The following is a 22,088-nucleotide window of genomic DNA, read 5'->3' as shown; positions in this document are numbered from 1 at the left end:
ACGGTTTTCCACCATCCCTTGTCTAATTGTGGCATCTTCAGTGTCATTTTTCATTCGAAAACACTAAAGATGTCAGAACACGGTTTGCTCCTAAACTCAGACAAGGAATGACGTAAAATCGTTCCAATATACATCCGTTAATCATCTTTACAATAGCCTGACATTATACATCCGACGTATATACAAAAAAGAATAAGGGTATGTGCCCAATCTTTATTAAATGTATGCACCACATTCCTTCACTCGGTAATGGCTCTTGGAGTTGGGGACTTATGTTTTGACGCACACAATCCACTCTGTGACTGCTTGACTGCAGTCAAACTAATAAGATCGCCACTTTATTTTATCCAAAATATTTGTGATGTCAAGAAGACCTATGCTTAGATCGTTATGTTAATGCGATTCACTGAGAACATCATGAATAATTTTTCTTTGAACAACTGACGTTCTCTCACATTTGATGTAAGCAAGCAGATCCCAGTCGTGGACTATGTTTGAGCGCAGATTTAAAGTAATGCTTGCATACCGAAATACATGATTTATATTACATTTTATGAGCATTTCCTTCCGGATAGTGGGAGAACAAGATCCATTTTAACTTTGCGTCATCTCTCCGCCCGTATACATTCTTGTGAAAAACTTTAGTTCCTATCTACTTTCCGAATTGATCGTATGTAGTTTGTAAGTACCTGATGTACATCGGTTCTGACAAAACGCCTCCTATAGCTTATAAAGCTAAAGAGGTTTTAAGAATTAGGTCAGCCTGGTTTGAAACCATCCTAATCAAATATTACTGCGCACTTCCAGAGAAATTTTTTTGCTTATTTCTGATAGTCTTTATCTAGCCATTGGTCGCGTACTCTTATACTGTTGCAATCCTTATCATTGCCAAATTTGAGTGCCATACCTGCATAACCTCTCAATCATTGCGTAATATATACTTTTTTTGAACCAGTCCACTGTACCTCTAAAGGGCACCGCCTCTGTATTTACATATGTTTGTGTTTGTTGCTTTTTTATACACATTTGTTGATTCATCATTCTTATAGTTGGAATCACTTTGATTTCATTCTGATTGATAAGTTTGGCTTTGAAATACGTATATTCATTGATATGTGTTGTGATTGAGATATCATTTTGTTATGAAATGTAGATACGCGGCTATTCTTTGCATGGCGCTAATAAATTACCTTGGTCGCTACTTGAAACCAATGACATTTTTTCCAATTTAAAAGTTGCGGTTATGAGCAAAGAACAAGTACCAAAACATGCTGAAATCTCAGAGCTCCTTTTGAAAAAAAACTGGTGACCAATTTAGGGATTAAAAAAAGTCGATGAAGGACTAGAGAAAGGCATAAAAATAACCATAGGAAAACTTATAAATTTAATGAAAATCCGACATGAGGCCGGGCTCGGTATGAGGAGGAAAAGAGCAGAGAGAGACGTCTAGTTAGAAACGGACGGATAGCTTCAATAGTTGCTGACAGAAATAATACCCCAAAACTCTACAAGAAAATCTGGCGAATGAATAGAAGTTTCGAGACAGTGGCAAATCGTAAAAGCCATAATAATGGCGACCTGGTATTTAACTTCTGTTGAAACTTTCTTATGCTGTTGCCGGATGTTTGAGTGTAGTTTTACATTTCATGGATCTTGCTTTATGAATATGATCTACTAACCAAGTTTTATTGGCCTTGATCGAGTAGAGAAAATAGTCACGAAAATTGTTACGAAGTAGTCCTGAAATTATAAATAAACAAACGCTCAAAAATATTAAACAATCCATAAGTATTCCAGAGATGGTCATAAAATGATCCGAAGATAGTTCTGAAATTATTCCGAAAAAGTCCTGTAAAAATCCCTAACTTACCCCAAAATGTGCCCGAAACGATCCCAAAATGATCTCTAACTGACTCTTAAACTTAAAAATAAATGGACCGTACATTATCTCGAAAGCCAATGAGTCTTGAATACTCTCGAAATAGTATGGAAATGATCCCTCAAACAGTTCCGAGATTATCCCGAAACAGTCCCAAATAATCCAATAATAGTCTAGAAATAGCCACATCATAATCACAAAAACCATCTTGATATGATGATCTACAAGTTACAACGAAATAATACTTAAATCAATTCCCAGAATAATTCCGAAGTAATTCTTAACACAATCTTGAAACGGTCCGAAAGAATCTGAAAACAGTCCCGAAAATGGTCCAATATGACCCTGAAAATAATTCCGAACTTGTTCAAGTGTAAAAATTTTCTCGAAACTATTACGAAAACAGCTCCGAAATAATCCTGACATGGGCCTGACATTATTGTGTTTACCATTCTGGAATAATCCTGAAAAGAGTCACAGCCCCCAAATGATCCAGAGATATAATTCTGAAATGGCCCCAATATGATGCTTACAACCATTCTAAAATTTTCCTGAAAACAGTCTTTAAATTGGTCTGCATATTATAGTTTACCTTATACAATTTATTGAAGTTTTCTATAAAGTTGACGAAAATAAATAGAACTAATAAAACTTTTTAAGCATTTTTCTACAATTTTTATGCACCCAAGTGTTCATACATTCAAAAATGTGCAAAATTTACAAGAAGCACAAGGCAATAGAATGCAAATCCTTTGCCCAAATACATAGTTCATACTTTCTCTGCTATGCGCTCTTTTATGGTTGGGCTTACAATTATCGCCTCATAAAAGAATATTAGAATAATAGAAAATTCGTGAAGTGCACGCATAGTTGCCATGCCTTCAGCCCTACCACATGAGTGTGACTATGCGTTATCGTCCCATTTGACTGATTCTTTTACTTCTTGGGTACACGCGAATATATTTAATATAAAAAAGTTAAATATTTACAGCAGCGAACAGAAAAATAGTAGTGAAAATATTTATAAAATTTTGTTAATTCAATTTTTATTTTTTTATTTTCGATAGTTTAAGAAAAAACGTCCATCAAACCTGTAACTGAAACTGTGCCAACCAATCGCAATAATTTATTCCAAAAAAAAAGAAGAAATTTTACGAAAATTTCGAATTTTTTATTGGGAGTTTTCTGACTTTTTTTGAGTATCCCATTTTGTAGCCCAATCAATCTTAGTCTAACAAAGTACAAGTTATATGTCTCTGAAAACTACCATTGAATTTTGACATTTTTTTTCCGAAGAATGTTTTAGATTTTCCACCATACAAAAAAAAAAAAAAACACAAAACTAAAAAACTAAGATTGATTGATGTTCTGCATACTCAAAAAAATTCAAGGAACTCCAAATTAAATAGTTGAAATTTTCGTAAATTTTTTTTTCTAATTTTCGAACTTTTTCGAATTGGTTTGCATAGTTCCAGCTACAAAATTCATATAATTTCTTTTTTAAAATATCTAAAAAAAAGTACTCATTAACAAAATTTGCTAAAAAATTACCACTGATATTTTTTTGCTCACTGCTGTACATAAATGTTAAGTATATATACGTATATTTAATTATGTTAAGTTTGGTATTTTTGTTACCAATTAATAAATTTTGAATTCAGTAATAGCCTATGACATTTGCATTTACAAATCATTTGCTTTTGATTGATTAGGGGTTGAGTTTGCAAATTATTCAAGTGACTGTCATGTTATATCATTTTTATACTCAGCTGAGCAGAGCTCACAGAGTATATTAACTTTGTTCGCATAACGGTAATCCGTAACGGCATAAACTAATCGAGATAGATGATATAGACTTCGATATATCAAAATGATCAGGGCGAAAAAAGAAATTCATTTAGCCATGTCCGTCCGTAAACACGATAACTTGAGTAAATTTTGAGGTATCTTGATAAAATTTGGTATGTAGGTTTCTGGGCACTCATCTCAGATCGCTATTTAAAATGAACGAAATCGGACCATAACCACGCCCACTTTTTCGATATCGAAAATTTCGAAAAACCGAAAAAGTGCGATAATTCATTACCAAAGACGCCTAAAGCGATGAAACTTGGTAGGTGGGTTGAACTTATGACGCAGAATAGAAAATTAGTAAAATTTTGGACAATGGGCGTGGCGCCGTCCACTTTTAAAAGAAGGTAATTTAAAAGTTTTGCAAGCTGTAATTTGGCAGTCGTTGAAGATATCATTATGAAATTTGGCAAGAACGTTACTCCTATTACTATATGTTTGCTAAGTAAAAATTTGCAAAATCGGATTACGAACACGCCCACTTTTAAAAAAAAATTTTTTTTAAAGTCAAAGTTTAACAAAAATTTTAAAATCTTTACAGTATATAAGTAAATTATGTCAACATTCAACTCCAGTAATGATATGGTGCAACAGAATACAAAAATAAAAGAAAATTTCAAAATGGGCGTGGCTACGCCCTTTTTCATTTAATTCTACTAGAATACTTTTAATGCCATAAGTCGAACAAAAATTTACCAATCCTTGTGAAGTTTGGTAGGGACATAGATTCTTTGACGATAACTGTTTTCTGTGAAAATGGGCGAAATCGGTTGAAGCCACGCCCAGTTTTTATACACAGTCGTCCGTCTGTCCTTCCGCTCGGCCGTTAACACGATAACTTGAGCAAAAATCGATATATCTTTACTAAACTCAGTTCACGTACTTATCTGAACTCACTTTATCTTGGTATAAAAAATGGCCGAAATCCGACTGTGACCGCGCCCACTTTTTCGATATCGAAAATTACGAAAAATGAAAAAAATGCCATAATTCTATACCAAATATGAAAAAAGAGATGAAACATTGTAATTGGATTGGTTTATTGACGCAAAATATAACTTTAGAAAAGACTTTGTAAAATGGGTGGGTATTAAGTAGAAGAAAATGAAAAAATTCTGCAGGGCGAATTCAAACGCCCTTGGAATCTTGGCAGGAATACTGTTCGTGGTATTACATATATAAATAAATTAGCGGTAACCGACAGCTGATGGTCTGGGTCACCCTGGTCCAAATTTTGGTCGATATCTCGAAAACGCCTTCACATATACAACTAAGGGCCACTCCCTTTTAAAACCCTCACTAATACCTTTAATTTGATACCCATATCGTACAAACACATTCTAGAGTCACCCCTGGTCCACCTTTATGGCGATATCCTGAAATGGCGTCCACCTCTAAAACTATAGCCCACTCCCTTTTAAAATACTATTTAATACCTTTCATTTGAAACCCATGTCATACAAACACATTCCAGGGTTACCCTAGGTTAATTTTGCTAAATGGTGATTTTCCCTTATTTTGTCTCCAAAGCTCTCAGCTGAGTATGTAATGTTCGGTTACACCCGAACTTAGCCTTCCTTACTTGTTTTCCTAAGCTTTCCTTTTTTTTTTGTTTCTTACATATTTACTTATATGTATAACTTTACTTCCATAATATGATGATATTCATTCTACATACTCGTAGGTACATACATACATATATTAATCTCCATAACTTTAATAAAGCTTCACCTTTCTAAGGGTTGTTAGCACTATACGAGTAGGTACATTGCAAATTCGTTTACTTACTCTTTTTCAATTATCGTACTTCAGTTTATTCCTTGCCCAAAAAAAATTTCTATACATATGCATAAAATTTTAATGGTGCCAGGTTTCTTTTAATTTCCGAATATGAATTTGCTTTATGGAGCTGTTCTACATTTTGTTAACTTCAATAAAAAGCGTCATCCCTTAAATCGGCTTACTATAAGCTTGTATGTCATTGTAGTCGTAACAAGTTTTACTTGAGAGCAGATTGCACTTCGGCCTTTTGAGACAATGCACAATGGAGTCAAATACAAAATTCGTTCGAATAATTAAACAATTCTTAGCACTTTTTTATTTCACATTAAAAATTGTATAAAGTATTAGAAAATCTGGACGTGCATGAAATCGGATTGGTTTGATATGAAAAAAAAAAAAATGTAATGTAAGTAAAATTATTGCCGTATATAATTTTTTTTAGTGTAATACTAGCAGACCCGGAAGACGTTGTCCAAACCTCCCCTAGGCGCGTCACGTAATTTATGTATCGCCCCTTAAAATAAATTTCAAGTAGTTTCTATGATTTGACCTTTCTCGCTTGTCCTTTTTTTCACACCATCTCTTTCTCTCGCTGCCCCTTAATCTACTGATACTTCTCCCCCTTGCTCTCACTCAGGCCCGTTCACTCGAACACTCCATCTCTCTTCCTGGCTCTGTCTTCCTGTCCCCTCTCCTTCCTGCTTTTTCTCTGGAACGATAAATACATTTTTTCCCCCAAATTATTCTCGTTCACCGTTCCGGAAGAAAGTATTTCATGTCTTCGTCGAAACAAAGAGCTCGCTATATACCAACAAACCCCGATCATCTGTGATAAATTTTCGGAAGATCGATCTCTATGGTGTAGTATAAGGGTAACTAACTGTCGCGGTGTATTTCCGCCTATGGCAATAGTCATAAAATATCGCTTAGGGGTTGCTTTATGAAAATGTTACATCGCTTTAGTGCAATACTTGGTCGAAGGTATCAATCGAATGCATGCAGCCGCAAGACGAAGTGGTCTTTCCAAACACCTGGAAAAAATATCTTTTTTCTATTCTGATTGAAAAAAATTTATTAAATTAAAATAGACAAAAATAAAACTAAAAAGAAAATAATAAAAAATTTAAAAAAGGAAAAGGTTAGGTTTATATTCTATTTAACTGACATTAAAAAAAAACTAAAAAAAGGAAAGCAAAAATTATTAAAAAACAAAATGTAAATTGAATAAAAATGCAAAGGAAAAAAATATAAAAACAAAAAGTAAAAATAATAATTATAAACAAATAAAAAAGCGAATCAAAAAAGAAAAACACAAAAAATGAAAATTAAAAAAAAAAACTTATAAAAACATCTTAAATAAAGTTACATATAAATATTATTGAGAAAAAAATTGGGGAAATGATGAAAACCACGTCTTCATTTTTAAATATATAATCACACGTAATAATTTGATGAATAAATTTAGGAGTAAAATTTGCTTGCAAGTTTTCCAAATAAAACCCACTGTACCATGTCGAAATTTTATATCGAATACTCATAGTACAGATTTTGCGCATGCGCCATTCTCACGTATTTACAAAATGAAGTGCTCTGTAAATTCGGTTTTTCATTCCGGTAGCTATACAATGATTCTGCATTGAGCTGATTAAAATAGAAAATTTAAAGATTGTTATCTAATCTGTAGTTAAAGTATTATATAACCAAGTAAGATTCAGTTGCAGTTCGGTAAAATAATTTTAAAAAAGGCTCACTAAAATTATATACATAATTCATTTGAAATCGATATTTGGAGTATATTTTGCAAGGAATTGTTTGTGCAGGTTGTGTAATGACGTCACCACATTCTGCATGTTCCGCTAGTAAGCTTTACAATACTCCTTCTATCCTTAAGCAAGCAAAAAAAGCCGCCTTTTCATGTATATATATACTTATAGTAAATACATATGTACATGCCGCACTCTAGCCTACCTGCGCCACTGTAAAAAAAATCTGCTCGGCAGGTACTTGTATGCAATTTGCCACAGTGCCACACATTTTAGTTCAACCAGAAACGATATAATAGAGAGACATTGCATAGACGAAAAATAGTGTGAGGCAAGCTTCACAAAATTCTAGTAGGTCACATTCACCACTTACCACAGCAGAATTTGTTAAACTACCACTGTCTGTATTTGTTATTTAACAATTATTTGTACACTTTTTATTCAGCTAATGTGTTCAGAATTTTAACTTTTACTCACTAAAACTCCAATCAGTGTATTTCTGTGCTTAAATTATGTTAAAAATTGTGTTAAAGTTTTTGGTGTGGTGAAAGTGACCTACTAGAATTTTGTTACGCTCCGCTGCTTTCCACCGAAGTTCGCGCATGCAATATCTTTATATTCCAAAATTTTTGGTTCAACCACAACAGCAACCAACTAAAATCATTTGTATGTATCTGTGTGCATATTTTATGAGATTCATGTTTATTATGTTCTTTGTGATTTGATATCGTTTCTTGTGCAAACCAATTTGTGCAATTTTCTCGATTCGTGACTTATTTCCAACTTTGCTCGACATTATGCATACAATCAGCGGGTCGTTCGGCTTGCGTTTGTTTGTTTGCTTGATTGTCTGCCGTGTATCTATCTAATGACCGCCCCAACTGGCCTTCTCCGCTTCTTGCTTTCAATAAATTCATGTGTACTTCATTTAAGTTGATTATTTGTTTGCGCTGGAAATTGGTTTTTATCATAAACGAGCCATTTTTCTTGTGGTGGGCATTTGGGGGGAACATGAACGTTTTGTTCGCTTTGTATCACCAACAAACCGCTTTAACTAATAAATCGCGGCAAAATCTCGCACATCAGCAATTCCGTCTGATGACGACAACAACCAAATACATTGTACAGAAATGAGAGCGCCAAATCACAAGTAGAGAGTGGCGTCGTTATATGGTTGAATGCTTCGTCTTTAATTGCAGCTGCGAGCATGCAAAATATTATGCTGGTAAAATGACAGTGGGTTGGAATTAAAAATTTGACTTGAAAAAATGTGGATATGGATATATGATTCTAAATTTTCATAAAATATTGATGTAATTCATAAAATACAGTTTTAAACAATAAAAAAATTAGATTTACTCAATCTATGTAATTAGTTTTTAGCAAAATATATCCTCATTTGAAACGTTAATTGTTTTCTGCATCTGCAATCTTATTAGGAACCAGTACCTTTTTGGGAAAGGTTACCTTTTGAAACCGGTTTTCTTTTAAGAACCGGTTACTATATTATGAATCGGTTTTTTTAAATTACACCTTCACTTTTGGAAGGATGGTGTTCTGTCAATAATTTGTTTCTGAATACGAAAAAGTCTTGCGTTGTTTCTTATTCGAAAAAGACAGCTACTACGTTTTTTAAGTATCATTTAAATGCTGAATATTTAAACTGTAATTCTCTTATCACATTGACCTTATTGTCTCGAAGTCATTTGTATTAATCGGCTTTATAAGACATAACTCTGGAGACTTTTGAGATCCAATGACGCTTAACGCACTTTTTACTTCTTTGGTGAGAAGTCGCCTAGAATATTGCTCATTGATATGGAATCCGTTATATGAAGTGATGTCATATAAAATTGAGAGAGTTGAACTTTTTTATAGTAAAATCGCTCTTCGTGTGCTTCATTGGCCGGATGGTTTCCCATCATATGAAAGTAGGCGTAAAGTACTCGGCCTCCAGTTCCATAATTAAGGGCTCTGAGAAACCTTTTCTAAACACCAGGATAACCACAATTAAAGGATGTAATTATAACTCGTCACATCGAAAATTTCCGTTCGCGTCCAGGGCATAAAATCTTAGCTACTAGTCACATTTACAGTAGGTCCAATGCCTTCGTTTAGCATAGCATAACGCAGTTTCACAAATTTCAGGTATCCTGCTTAGCTTAGAATAGGCGACAGAGCCTCAAGAAGGAGCTTTATTGCCATATCCAACGAAGAGACCGTATTTCCCCGAAGGGAATGCCTTATAGTAAGTTTAGAAATCTGAAGAGACCACATTACTCCAAATGAATTGTTAATTTCAGCGGAGAAGAGACTGCATATTTCCATTGAGTACTTATGCTTTATTGTCAACTTCCCCAAAAATGAACTACCCGCGCATTAGGTCCGAGAAACTCCCATTAGGGGGCCAGTCCCAAGCACAGGGGCTGATATCTCTATACAAGCATTTATGATACAGTATATACAGATCACAACTGGCTATTCCTGCTCACTGCGGTACAGTTTTTAATAATGACCGTGATAAGTCGTCCACATTGCTCGACACAACGACATATACAACTAAACGAAAACATTACAAAATTAAAATGTTTTGTTCTGTTTCTATAAAAACTCTGACGCGCCCTATTAGACTCTTTCATTTTTGACAACAAAAAACAAAAAGTTTTGAGATTTGTTTTAACACAGAACTACCACAGAGATTCTGGACCGACGAGAGGGGTGCTGAGGGGTCATTTACCACGGGCCCGGGCTTTGGAGGATCCCGGGAATCTCGAAATACCAGCCAAGCTCTTTGCTTACAGAAAATAAACAAACCACACCTTTAATCACCTTTTGTAGATAGCAATCATTTTAAATTTCAACAAATTTTATAAATCTCTTAACGTGTCTGCACCCTGCATAAGGTGTTGTTGGTTTTTGGCGTCGGCTTTGTAGCATAAAGTTTAATTCGTTTTCTGTTGCAGCTGAAAAATTGGGTATGATGCAAATTCTTTTACAGCGATATACATGTATGTATTGTATGTAAACAGCGATACGCCGAAAACAAACGAAGCTTGCGAAGCTAAAATTTTGCTTTCCTGACGTTCGAAAAAGGAATAGCAAAAGACATTTTTATGAATGTGAAGAGAACGAGACGATCAAGGACGATCACGAGACTGATTTCAAAAACAACACCTTTTTAATGATAGTTGATTCGGTTATTGCAGGTATTGCCGAACGATTTGCTATATTGAAAAATTTGAAGAACACCTTTTCTTTTTTGTGGCAATTTGGATACATGGATGAGGTTTCAATACGAGAAAATGCCGTTCAGTTTGTCAGCAAATACAATTCATACGTTTCCGAGAGTTTAGGAGATGAAATGATCTACTTGAAGCACATTTACTCAGCAAATTTTAACGAAAATCTGTCACCATTTGAATTGTTGAATGCTATCTGTGCTCTAAAACTAGCTAAAAATTTTCCTAACATTTGCGTTGCTCTACGTATTTTTTGCACCATACCTGTTACAGTACCAGGTGCTGAACGTTCCTTCAGTGTTCTTGCAAGGATAAAGAACTTCCATCGATCGTGCTCAACTCAAGAACGCCTTACAGGACTTTGCATGCTATGTATTGAAGCACCAACAGTGAGACAGTTAGATTTTTACACTATCATATATAATTTCGCAGCTGTTAAGGCCAGGAAAGCCCACTTGTGTTAATTAAACTCTTTTAATATACCAAATTACTACCAAAAAATATTTGTAAAGCAAATGAAAAATTTATTTCATACAATTAATGCAATATTTAAATAAAACTATAAGTAATAAGCTGTACTTATTTTTTCATTAGTTTTCACACCTCTATTTACCGATTTTTAAAGTGTAATATTTCTCGCAATCAATATAATAGTTTATTTTCTACAAATATATTAATACTTTATGAAGAACATGTATATTTCTATGTAAACATATTAACTAATGTTGTTCTGTATGAATGTGTAGATAAATTAAAGTTCATAACTATATATTCATTGAATATAATATACATGTATGCATGTTTACTAACCTGGGTCGATTTGTATGGACGAAAGTTAACCTATATCGCGCCATCGATTTTTCGATAGGATGGGGGTCAGGAAAAAAAAGTTCCACTACGCATATCCAAAAAAAATAATTTTCGAGCCTGCAAAAAAAAAATGCAATGTTATCGCCAACGTTTTTACAACGGTATTTTGAAAAAAAAAAAACAATTTTTTGGGTTTTGGGAGTGTTTTGGTCGAAAAATTTACCCTTTCGCCGTTTTTTTTTTGAAGGCTTGAAAATAATTTTTTTGAGTATGCGTAGTGGAACTTTTTTTCCTGAGCCCAAATCCTATCGATAAATCGATGGCGCGATATAGGTTAATAAATCGACCCAGTCTAATGTATACTCTTAAATATACATGTATATACAAAGTTACTTCTTATTTCTTATAAAATGAAAATTGACCAAAACAATGAAGAATCGGACCGTGAAAACGAATAAAAAATATTAAAATACTAAATATTAAAGCGTATTTTTTTCATTATTTTTTACAAGCTTGGAAAACTGTTTGAAAAACAGTGAAAATGCTTAATTAGTAATAGATTGTTTCTGACTCATAAAAAAATGAATTGTTTACAAAAATGAATTGTTTACGTAAACAATTAGCTTGTAAACAATTACATTGTTTACATGTAAACAATTGCTGTAAACAATGTAAACAGTTTACAGGCCAACCCTGATACAAATGCATATAAATATGTAAAAGATGGTGATTTTGATTTTGAGAATATGTTCATTTTAGTATAGGGGCCCGCATTTTTTTGCCCCCCGGCCCGGAGTTTCTCTCGGCGGGCCTGCAGAGACTATACCAAAAGATCCTTCTTACGAAATCGAAATCTTATAATCTGCCTGGTTAGAGGACGCGGATGTTCATAAATATTTTGACATCCATACATACAATTGTTTATATATGCGTATAATGGAAACATTAAAATAAGCCACTGTGCATTTGTAAAGCACAATGCTAAGGGACGCTATTGACAGAGTGCAGTTTTCAACGGTTGTCATACCTCCTCACCCTCTTTACAGTTATATTACCAATGTACATATGTATGTGCGATGCAGCTGCTCTGAAATCCATAAAGAGAAGAGAAAGCAGCTGCGACTGACGATATAAGAAAAATCTAAAACTTTTCGTGTGCTGTCAGTGTGCGCGTGTTCCATACAATATCTCCCTACCTACCTACTTAAAGTATCTCAAAATATAAAATAAGCCTCTTAGCGCCCACCACCCTTCTTCAAAATTCATTAGTATATGGTACTCGTTTGTACGGCACAAATACTTGTGCTCATATGAGTATTTGTCGAGCAAGTATGCTCGGATTCTGCTGGCGATACAAGTAACTGTGTGCGTGTTTACTAAACAAATACCTGGTCGATCAGCTTTCGGTACAAAATGTATAGCCAGCCATATGTATTGGAATTTTAACGAGCGCACATAGAGCGGCTGCCTGCGCTGTTTCAATGGGGTGGGGACTATATTGTGCTTTTGGTCGATTATTTCGTTGGGTACAGGGTACAGTGAAAGCTTAATCGCTCTGTAAGCGTTGAAAATTTTCAGTCGAGCGCTGATACCGAACAAGGAAGGTCGGTCTAGGCAAATAATCTCGTCTCGCGGGCTTCTTACACAACACTTAAGCGCATAGCAAAAAAAAAAAAAGAGAAAAGCAAATTTTGAGTATAGAAAATGTTAAATACAGTATTTATTGTGGTGATGGAATAAAAGTAGTTGAAAAAAAAAAATAAAATACATTTCAGAATACTGAAAATATTTTGAAATTCATAAAAAAACATTTTTATTTCGATTGAAAAAAAATATAGTTAACTAATATTAATTGCATATACATTTCCTCCTAACGCAAAAGAGGAAACATAAAACGCGAAAGGGGGTACTTTTTGTCCCCTGAAATATAAAAAATATTAAAATCGATTAATATCGAATAGAATCAGGAAAAAGTTATTGTGTAATACCAACCCGAGTGCTGCTGCTGCAGTAAGGTATATAGAAAATATAATAGAAAAAAAATTTACAACACTGGCTGCTTTAGTCTTTGGCTGAAAAATGCGCTCAAAACACTCCTCTTTGCGAAAAGTGCTCCTTTATGGTTTTCGAAAAATTATTTTACTTAATTTTTTGGCTGAGCATAATTTTCATATTTAAGAAAAACCCCGAGGGGGCACATTGAAAAGACTTGAGTTGTGACGCAGGCGTTGGCAAAGGCAAAGCAGTGGCGACATGAAATGCTGAAGAAAATGTCCTTGTTTAAAATCGATTTTTCTCAACAAGCTCAACTTGCCAATCAACTCGACACATATCTCACACAGCATGTAGAATTCGTGTGTATGTATATGTGAAACGATAACGTGTGCGTGTGTGTATAACGGGATAACTAAAAGTGGAAAGATATTGAAAAATTTATTAAATAAAAGTAAAAAAAAATTTCAAAATTTAATTATATATCCAAAAAAAAAATCTTAAAAAATCAATAGTAAAAAGAGAGCTGAACAAACTAATTTTTTTTTCGAAAATGAAATACTTAAAAAGTTAAATAGAACTAATTGCTATAAAAAAAAACAATATTAAAAACATCAACTAAACAAACATTCATCTACGCGAAAAAAAATTTAAAATACGAGGAAATTAAAAAAAATAAATACGATTTTTTTTATTGTTTGCAATTAAAAAAAAAAAATTATGAAATCAATAATATATCAGATCCATACCATACAACATCCATCAATTTTAATTTGAAAAAAAATTTAACCGATTGAAAAAGTGCAATAAAAAGCTTTAATATCATGCTAGTGAGGACGAGTTATGTTTGCCCGGCATTGTTGTTGTTTTCGTGGTGCGTTATAGGCGGCGTATGTGTATGTGTGTTGTAATCGATGAAGGAAGAAACTCGTTAAAGAAGAAGAAGAGCCAAACTAAAGTAATATACATAACTATGAAATCAACGTTCCAATTCAAGGCACAGTGGCCGACAAAGGAAACGAAAGCAGCGGCGATGTTGTTGTCGCAGCTGCTTAAAAAGTTACTCATACGTCGTGTGGTCCCTCCCCGCGCTGTGTGTGTGTGTGTGCTGGGCGTGTAAGAAGGCACGCTTTATGTCCGTATACCCAACACCCGCCACCATGAGTTGCACAACAGTTTCGATTTTTCACAAAAATATCTTTAGAGAGTATCTTTTTTTTGTTTTTTTTTTTTTGCAAAGCAAATAGCGGAAGTTTAAATAGTAAAATGAAAACGTTGTTCAATATGCAGATATTTTATGTTACAGACATTTTTTTATTTGTATTGAACAGTATTCTTACTTAATTATATTTTGTGTTTTTTTTGCCATTTTTATGTCATTTAAATTGTTTGTTGCGTTATTTGTTGAAAACATTATTTTCTTAAGTCTTAATTTGTTCAGTATTTGTAATTTTTTTTGTTAGTTCTAATAAAATTTGTTTGCTTTCGTAACTAGTATATTTAGACACATTCTATAAAATTCGAAATCTCCTTTGTTAAAAGAGCTAAAATAAAAAATTAAAATAAAAAAAGGGTAAGAAAAAAAATTTTATCAAAAAATTTTTTTTAAATTACAGAAAGAATCTTTAGCTCTTATTATTTTTGATTAAAAAACAATAGCGAATATCATGTTTGATTTAAACACAAAGTCGCTTAAGAAATTTTGTTAGAAAGTCATTATAAAAAAATTTCCGTTAGAATCATATTTTTTTGTTTAAATTTGACTAAATTTAATTTTTTTTGCATAAAAATATAGAATATGCCATCTTAAAATTTAAAGACATTAACAGTTACAGATAAAAAATATTTCCATACAATTGATAAAAAAAATAATAATAAATGCCAATTTAAAATTGAAATTTTAGTTTTAATTTTGTTTTTAAAAATTTTAAATAAAAAAAATTGTGTTATTAACTTTTTCTGGTTTCTTTTTTTGTGTTAAAAGTAATATCAACTTATATTTTCATTTAAAAACAATGTGATTAGAAAATTTTGTAAAAAGTTTTTACATTGAAAAAATATATTTTTTGTATCAAAATTTTGCTTTTTTTACGTTTAAATTATATTTTTTATTTTAGAATTTGAAAAAAAATTTATTTAAAAATAATAAAAAATATAAGTGGAAGTTTACATCTTAACTTTAAAATAAAGAATGTTGACTTAAAAAATAAGTGATATTTAATGGTTACTTTTCGACTTCTGTGAAAAAGGTTATAAAATAAAAGTCATTTGATATAAAAACTCATACAGCATAGTAAAATTTCTTTATTATTTTCCCATATCGAATGGGTAAATTATTTTTATGGGAGTTTTTGAAACGATAATGGTCGAATTACTGTCAAATTCGGCCCCTGAATAAATTTATCAGCTTTACTATCGGTTAGTTCCCGTTTTGGAATTCAAACAAACTTATAGAGTTCAATTCAAAAAGTTATTCGGATTTTTAGTCCCACTTGTGGCAGTCTGTAAAGTTGAATTGATTTCAGTCTGTTACTAGTACAACAAAAACAAACCACACCAAATGGCTTTGAATTTTTTTACGTATTTCGCTAGGACCCAGGTTTAAAAGAAACAATCCCACTTTTGAGCGCCAACCACAAATATTTTTGTCAAGCCTACTTTAAAATAAAAATAAAGAGTTATAATGATGTAATAATGATAAAATAAAATAAAACTCGGTGAGTTTCCAAAAAAAAAAAATTGCTTTATAATCAAAGTTTCCATGTTTGGTCGCTACTCGGGCGCCAATTTCCGTCCCTTTTTTGATATATCAAAATCGCTAGCATACAATGGAAAGATAATTTTGGTATATTTCAATTCATATTTTTTTATAATTGGATTACTGAAATTTAAAATTTTCGTAATAATTAATTAATAATTGTAATTTCAATATAATGAATTTGCTCGCTTAAACAAAATTTGTTCAAAACCCTTCAAAAGTTACTCTCACTGTATTGTTTAATACTTACTTAATTACTTAATTGGCGCTTAACCGTCTAAACGGTTATGGCCATTTGTTTAATAGTTTTTGAAAATCATAAAATTTTAATAAAAAAGCAATAACATTTTACTCCAATCGATTTAGCAGAGAGATAGAGCTTTCATTATTTGCATGCGCTCTGGGCAACGTGCGCCCTTTTAACTCTCCTTTTTCACATTCAGTAAAGGGTATAAGTTCGAAAGCATTGCTACCTATTTTTTCGCTCGCTCTTCTTTGGAAAGTCGGCAATTTTCCCATTTAAAATTTTTCTTTTCCAATATTCCATGTTGGAATTGCCACCTCAATCACATGCTGTCAAATATCCAGTTTGTGCGCATGCACATACACACACACATACACATTTTAGCCGCTATTAACGCAACGACATACATACAAATATCCTGTACAATAACGAGTCCTTGTTGCATAAAGTTGTATACGGGTTTCGTGTAAAAAAAAATGAAAATATAATAATTGTGTTACGCGAAGGTGCAGGCTCGTAACGAATTTTAACATTTTTTTAAATTGCATTCACACGAGTTATTTGCATGCCAGTGATTGCATAATCGGCGTGACCCGCATTCATACATATATGCTCATTAGGGAGGCCACAAGAAATCAATTTTAGATTTTCCGCTAGGGCACCCCCATAAAATATGCCAATAGATTAGAAAATGATACATATAAAGGTTCAGGCCAATCCGATTATGTTAACACGTGCCTCATTGAGGTCAAAGTTAGAAAAACAGCGATTTTTCAGAAAAAACTTTTTGTGTTTCGTCAGTAAAAGTGAAACCATTTATGCCAGGAACTTGACTCGTACACCATTCGATAGGTAATTTTATTTGTATTGATTTTGATCTAAATAATATTTTTATAAAACGGTTATTTTTAGCAGTATTTAGCATTTATCAGATCAGGTCATAGTGGATATCCCTAATTTTGAATTTCCATGCAAACGTCTATGGACATTACAATATTCAATGGTATACGAGTCAAGTTCCTGGCATAAATGGTTTCAATTTTACTGACGAAACACTAAATTTGTTTCTGAAAAATCGCTGTTTTTCCTAATTTTGGTCTCAATGAGGCACGTGTTAACATTATCGGACTGGCCTGAAACTTTACAATAATCATTTTCTGATCTATTGACATATTTTAGGAGGGTGCCCCGAAAGATAGAACAAAAACTAAAATTCACCATATACCTTGTAACCACCCTAATGCTCATACTTGAAGTACCTACTCGTTCGTATGTGGAGAACGGCGACCGAAAGAAGCGAAGGATACACCGTGCGGTGTTAAGGACTATATGACGACAGATTTTTTCATTTTGCAGAAATTTAATTAAAATTGTTCTCTCAATTTACTTTGTAGATTTTTGCTGTAAATATTTTTTTGTTGGTAATTTAAAATCCTCAGTATGAGTAACAATCAGGTGGGTAATTGTGCATTCTTATATAAGCCAATTCATTAAGTTTTTTTTAAACATATTCGTATTCATTTGCATAGTGTATAATAATTTCTTTTTATATATTACATGCATTTCTTTTTGTATATATTTTTTTTAATTTTCCCTACCCATCATATCGTATTGCTATGGTATATGTTTACATTATTTATTATCAGATTCATATGTAAATATTTACGCTTACAAAACGATTGTATATAAAAAAGGTAATACAAGCCAAGCGTTTAATATGAGCTACAAATAAAATAATAAATATTTATTATTTGTAATACGAGATGACAATGAAATTAACAAAGCTCCCTTGCACTTTGGTTTGAAAGCATATCAACAGCGAAAGCTTTAGTTGATTCACTGTATTTATTGAATGTTGCGATAGGTTGGTAGGATGTTAAGTATTGCAACGATTTTCATTCATATCTTGCAAAATTTGTTTTGGAGACAAAACGGTTTCGAAGTTGTGTCATCTTCAGTGTCATTTTAAACTAGGACTAATGACATTGAAAAGGACGCAACAACGAAACCGGTTTGTTCTCAAAGCAAAATTTGGCAAGCGATGAAGGAAAGTCGTTCCAATATACATAAATACATACAAACAAAAATTAGGAAAAAATTTTTAATAAAAAAAAAAAAAATATTAAATAAAAACAAGTAAGGACGGGAAGACAGCTTCGGCTGTGCCGAAGACTTCATACCTTTCATGAATGGGGCTGACCAAAAATCTTATCCCATTCGTAATCTCCAAATAATGCGCTGTATAAGATAAGAAATATATAGTGAACAGATGTACATACCTAAACGATTTTAAGATAAATATAAAAAAATGGCAAAAAACCCCCTTATCTGAACGATCGGTTGTATGGGATATATATTATATATAGCTCCGATCGAAATGATTTTTACAGGGAATCTTCTATGATATATTATAATATATATCACCAAGTTTGACGTTTTTATATTGGAAACTAAGGGAGAAATGGCCATAAATCTATCTATCTGAACGATCGGTTGTATGGAATAGGTACATACTATATACATATAGCCCCGATCAAAGTGATTTTTTCAGAAAATCTTCTATGATATATTAAAATATATATCAGCGAGTTTCACGTTTATACTTTCTAAATTAAGGGAGAAATGGCCAAAAATCTTTCTATCTGAACGATCGGTTGTATGGGATATAACTATCATGATATCTTCTATGATATTTTAGAATATATATCACCGAGTTTCACGTTTATACTTTCTAAATTGCGTCAGGAATGATCAAAATCATCTTATCTGAACGATCGGTTGTATGGCAGATATATGTTATAGTGGTCCGATCCTACCGGATCCAAAAAATGTCTAATATAATACAAAAATACATCCTTGTGCCAAATTTCATTGAGATATCTCAAAATTTTAGGGACTAGTTTGCGTTCAAACAGACAGATAGACGGACGGACAGACGGACATGGCTATATCAACTCAGTTCGTCGCCCTAATGAATTCGGTATACTTAATGGTGAGTCTATCTTCTATATTTCTCAACGTTACAAACATCGTACGAAAGTTAATATATCATTTCATGTTCATGAAAGGTATAAAAGTTTAAATCAGTGTCATTTTGAAGAATAATGAAAATGGCACTGAAAAGGCCACAACACCGAAACGGATTTGTTTTCAAAGCAAAATTTGACAAGGAAAGTCCCTCCAATATACATACATACATACATACAAAACAAAACTAGAAAAAACAAAAATATATAAGAATACCAAACTTATAAAAAAATAAAAAAAAAAATAAAATATTAAAAAAAGAAATAAAAATAAAAAATTAAAAAACAAAATTATTTAATTTAAATTAAAAAAGTGTATCTTTAATATAAATAAAAAAAATTTATTTGATTTCAATTAAAAAAATGTTTAGTTAATATAAATAAAAAAATATTTCATAAAAAAAAAACAATAATAATAATAAAAAAGAATAAAAAAAAATTTAAATATTTAAAAAAATAAAAAATCTGCAAACCAATCTCATTTTCAAAAAATCGAAAATTCCAAAAACTTACGAAAATTTCAAAATTTTTATTTGGAGTTCTCCGAATTTTATTGGGTATGCAGTTTTGCAGCCCAATCAATTTTAGTCTAATAACGATCAAGTAATAAATCTCGCAAAACTCGCTTGGATTTTTGATTTTTTATTTTTAAAATTTTTTTTTTCAAAAATCAATGCGAATATTAAGATACCTATAACTGGCACCTTGCTATATAAAAATTGATTGGGCTACAAAAATGCATACTAAAAATAATCATAAAACTGCAGAATAAAAAATTTGAGATTTTTGTAAAATTTCTACGAACTTCCGGTTTTTTTTTGAGATTGGTTCGCAAAGTTTCAGTAACAAATGTTTTTGTTTCTTAAATTATCGAAAATAATAAAGAATTAAATTGACGAAATTTTATAAAAATTTCCACTTTTATTTTCGTGGCCGCCGCTGTTTATCAAATTTTTTTTTAAACTCGCCCCATCTCAGAAACCGCTTGAAAAGTGTTCGTCTTCCTTCCATTCGTAACTTAGAGTTGCCAGAGCCCCTCTGCTAAATATGTTTACGGCTACTTTCATATTTCTTACATAATTATATTCGTGTAGATGGCTCGGAGAAGCTGAGTAGTTATAAAACTATATATTGCGCTCAAACGACCACTTGAATCCCGTTATCGCTGTTTTCTTCCCTCATTTTACGCAACAGTTACCCACCGACTACCAGACTTTTTCTCCACGTTACTTAGAGAATTTTTCCACTTTAAAGGAAAGTAAATAAATAAGATAACAAAGCAAACTCTATAATGTGAACTCGAAAATTTTACAAATACCCAGCGTTTTCAATAATTTAATTAGTGTTTCAAATTATTAACAAACATTCTCCCAAGTCTCCATTGTTTTATATCAGTATATATATTTATAATGAATTATTAGCGTTTTGCGCTAATTTTCTTTTCCTTTATTAACTGAACAAATATCATAAAACTTTAGTGGAAATGTGCTTGATTAGTCGATTGTTGTTGCACGCCAAGGGCACGTACTACCTGAATGCACGGTTGACTGCTAGGACTGAGTGATGGATGACTTCTATTGTCTATAATATAAAAATAAGTCGGGTTTTCCTTCCTGACGCTATAACTCCAGAACGCACGAACCTATTTCCACGGTTTTGCATTCGTTGGAAAGGTCTCGGGCTCCGTGAGGTTCATAGCAAAGAAAATTCAGGATCGACACACAGAGTCTCGATATATAGGCCAAAACGTGGAGCCGGATACACCTAGAATGTGTTTTTACATTATGGGTATCAAATTGAAGCTGTTGTGTGCTTTAGTACATAGTAAGTTTTACACCGCTGGGTGGCTAGAGTCTCGAGATATAGGCCAAAACATGGACCCGAATACACCTAGAATGTGTGTGTATTATGGATATCAAATGAAAGCTGTTGCTGAGAGCTTTAAAGTAATTTTCATTGTGATATTCGATTTAGTCGCATCAACCTGTGAAAACTGATAAATACGCATGCGAAGCCGAAATAAAGACATGAATTAATAATACCCACATACCTATTTGCATATGTCCTATTCGATTTGCCTGAAATTTGTTTTATAAATTTGCCTATATTAATATTTGCGATGCTTTTTTCCGGGAAGTAGACCAGAGACGGGCTGGGACTGGGATTAGTACTAGGACGGGGTCTGAAACTCAGATTACGACTCGGAGTGGGACTGGGACTGAGACTCGGAATGGGACTGGAAAAAATGCATACCACCCTCTGGAAATGGCAATAAGATATGAAGAAGAATGAGAAAAACTTGAGAGAAGAGAAAAGAGAGAAGGAGACTGAGAAAGAGATAGAATGAGACGAATATTGAGACAGATGAAGCGAAAAATACGGAGGAAGGAGTGAATACAAATATTAAGAAACAGTGTAGAGGGGCGAGGGCAGAGTTAAACGGAAAAAGCTTATTAAAATGTATGCAGATAGACCAAATTCAAGGCAGAACAACGTCTACCGGATCTGCTAGTTATTAATAATTTTCTCTGCTCTTGTTGAGCATGAATATGAATTCTGGATGATTAGACTCTTCATTTTGATCTTCTTCTTTTTGCTATTTGAGTAATTTGTCTAGCAAAAAGCCGAGCGTTTTTTGTTTTTTTTAGTGTCATAACATCAATATTTTTATGAGTGACAAAAGATTACGGCATTAAGATGGGTTATGGCACTTCTTATTTTCATTAATAAAAGAGTTTATCTAT

General features: G+C 32.6%; 1 protein-coding gene across 10 annotated transcripts in view; it reads left to right on the top strand.

Moving 5' to 3' along the window:
- The window catches only part of Atpalpha (sodium/potassium-transporting ATPase subunit alpha), a 152,531-nt gene that overhangs the window by 51,719 nt on the left and 78,724 nt on the right, over positions 1-22,088 (top strand). Inside the window, exons 1-2 of one of the 10 annotated variants that reach the window (XM_067761865.1) lie at positions 12,836-13,339; positions 17,713-17,773. The exons of 8 other annotated variants lie outside the window; for them this stretch is intronic. In XM_067761865.1, coding sequence (XP_067617966.1) covers positions 17,759-17,773 — 15 coding nt within the window. In that variant the 5' untranslated portion in view covers positions 12,836-13,339; positions 17,713-17,758. Of the gene's footprint in view, positions 1-12,835; positions 13,340-17,712; positions 17,774-22,088 lie in introns of those variants that run through there. One more of the 10 variants, XM_067761866.1, reaches the window with a different exon arrangement.

Source organism: Eurosta solidaginis, chromosome 1 (genome assembly GCF_040869045.1).
Source record: "Eurosta solidaginis isolate ZX-2024a chromosome 1, ASM4086904v1, whole genome shotgun sequence".
NCBI lineage: Eukaryota > Metazoa > Arthropoda > Insecta > Diptera > Tephritidae > Eurosta > Eurosta solidaginis.
Note: the sequence above shows the minus strand (reverse complement) of the source record. Positions and strands in the feature narration are given on the sequence as shown.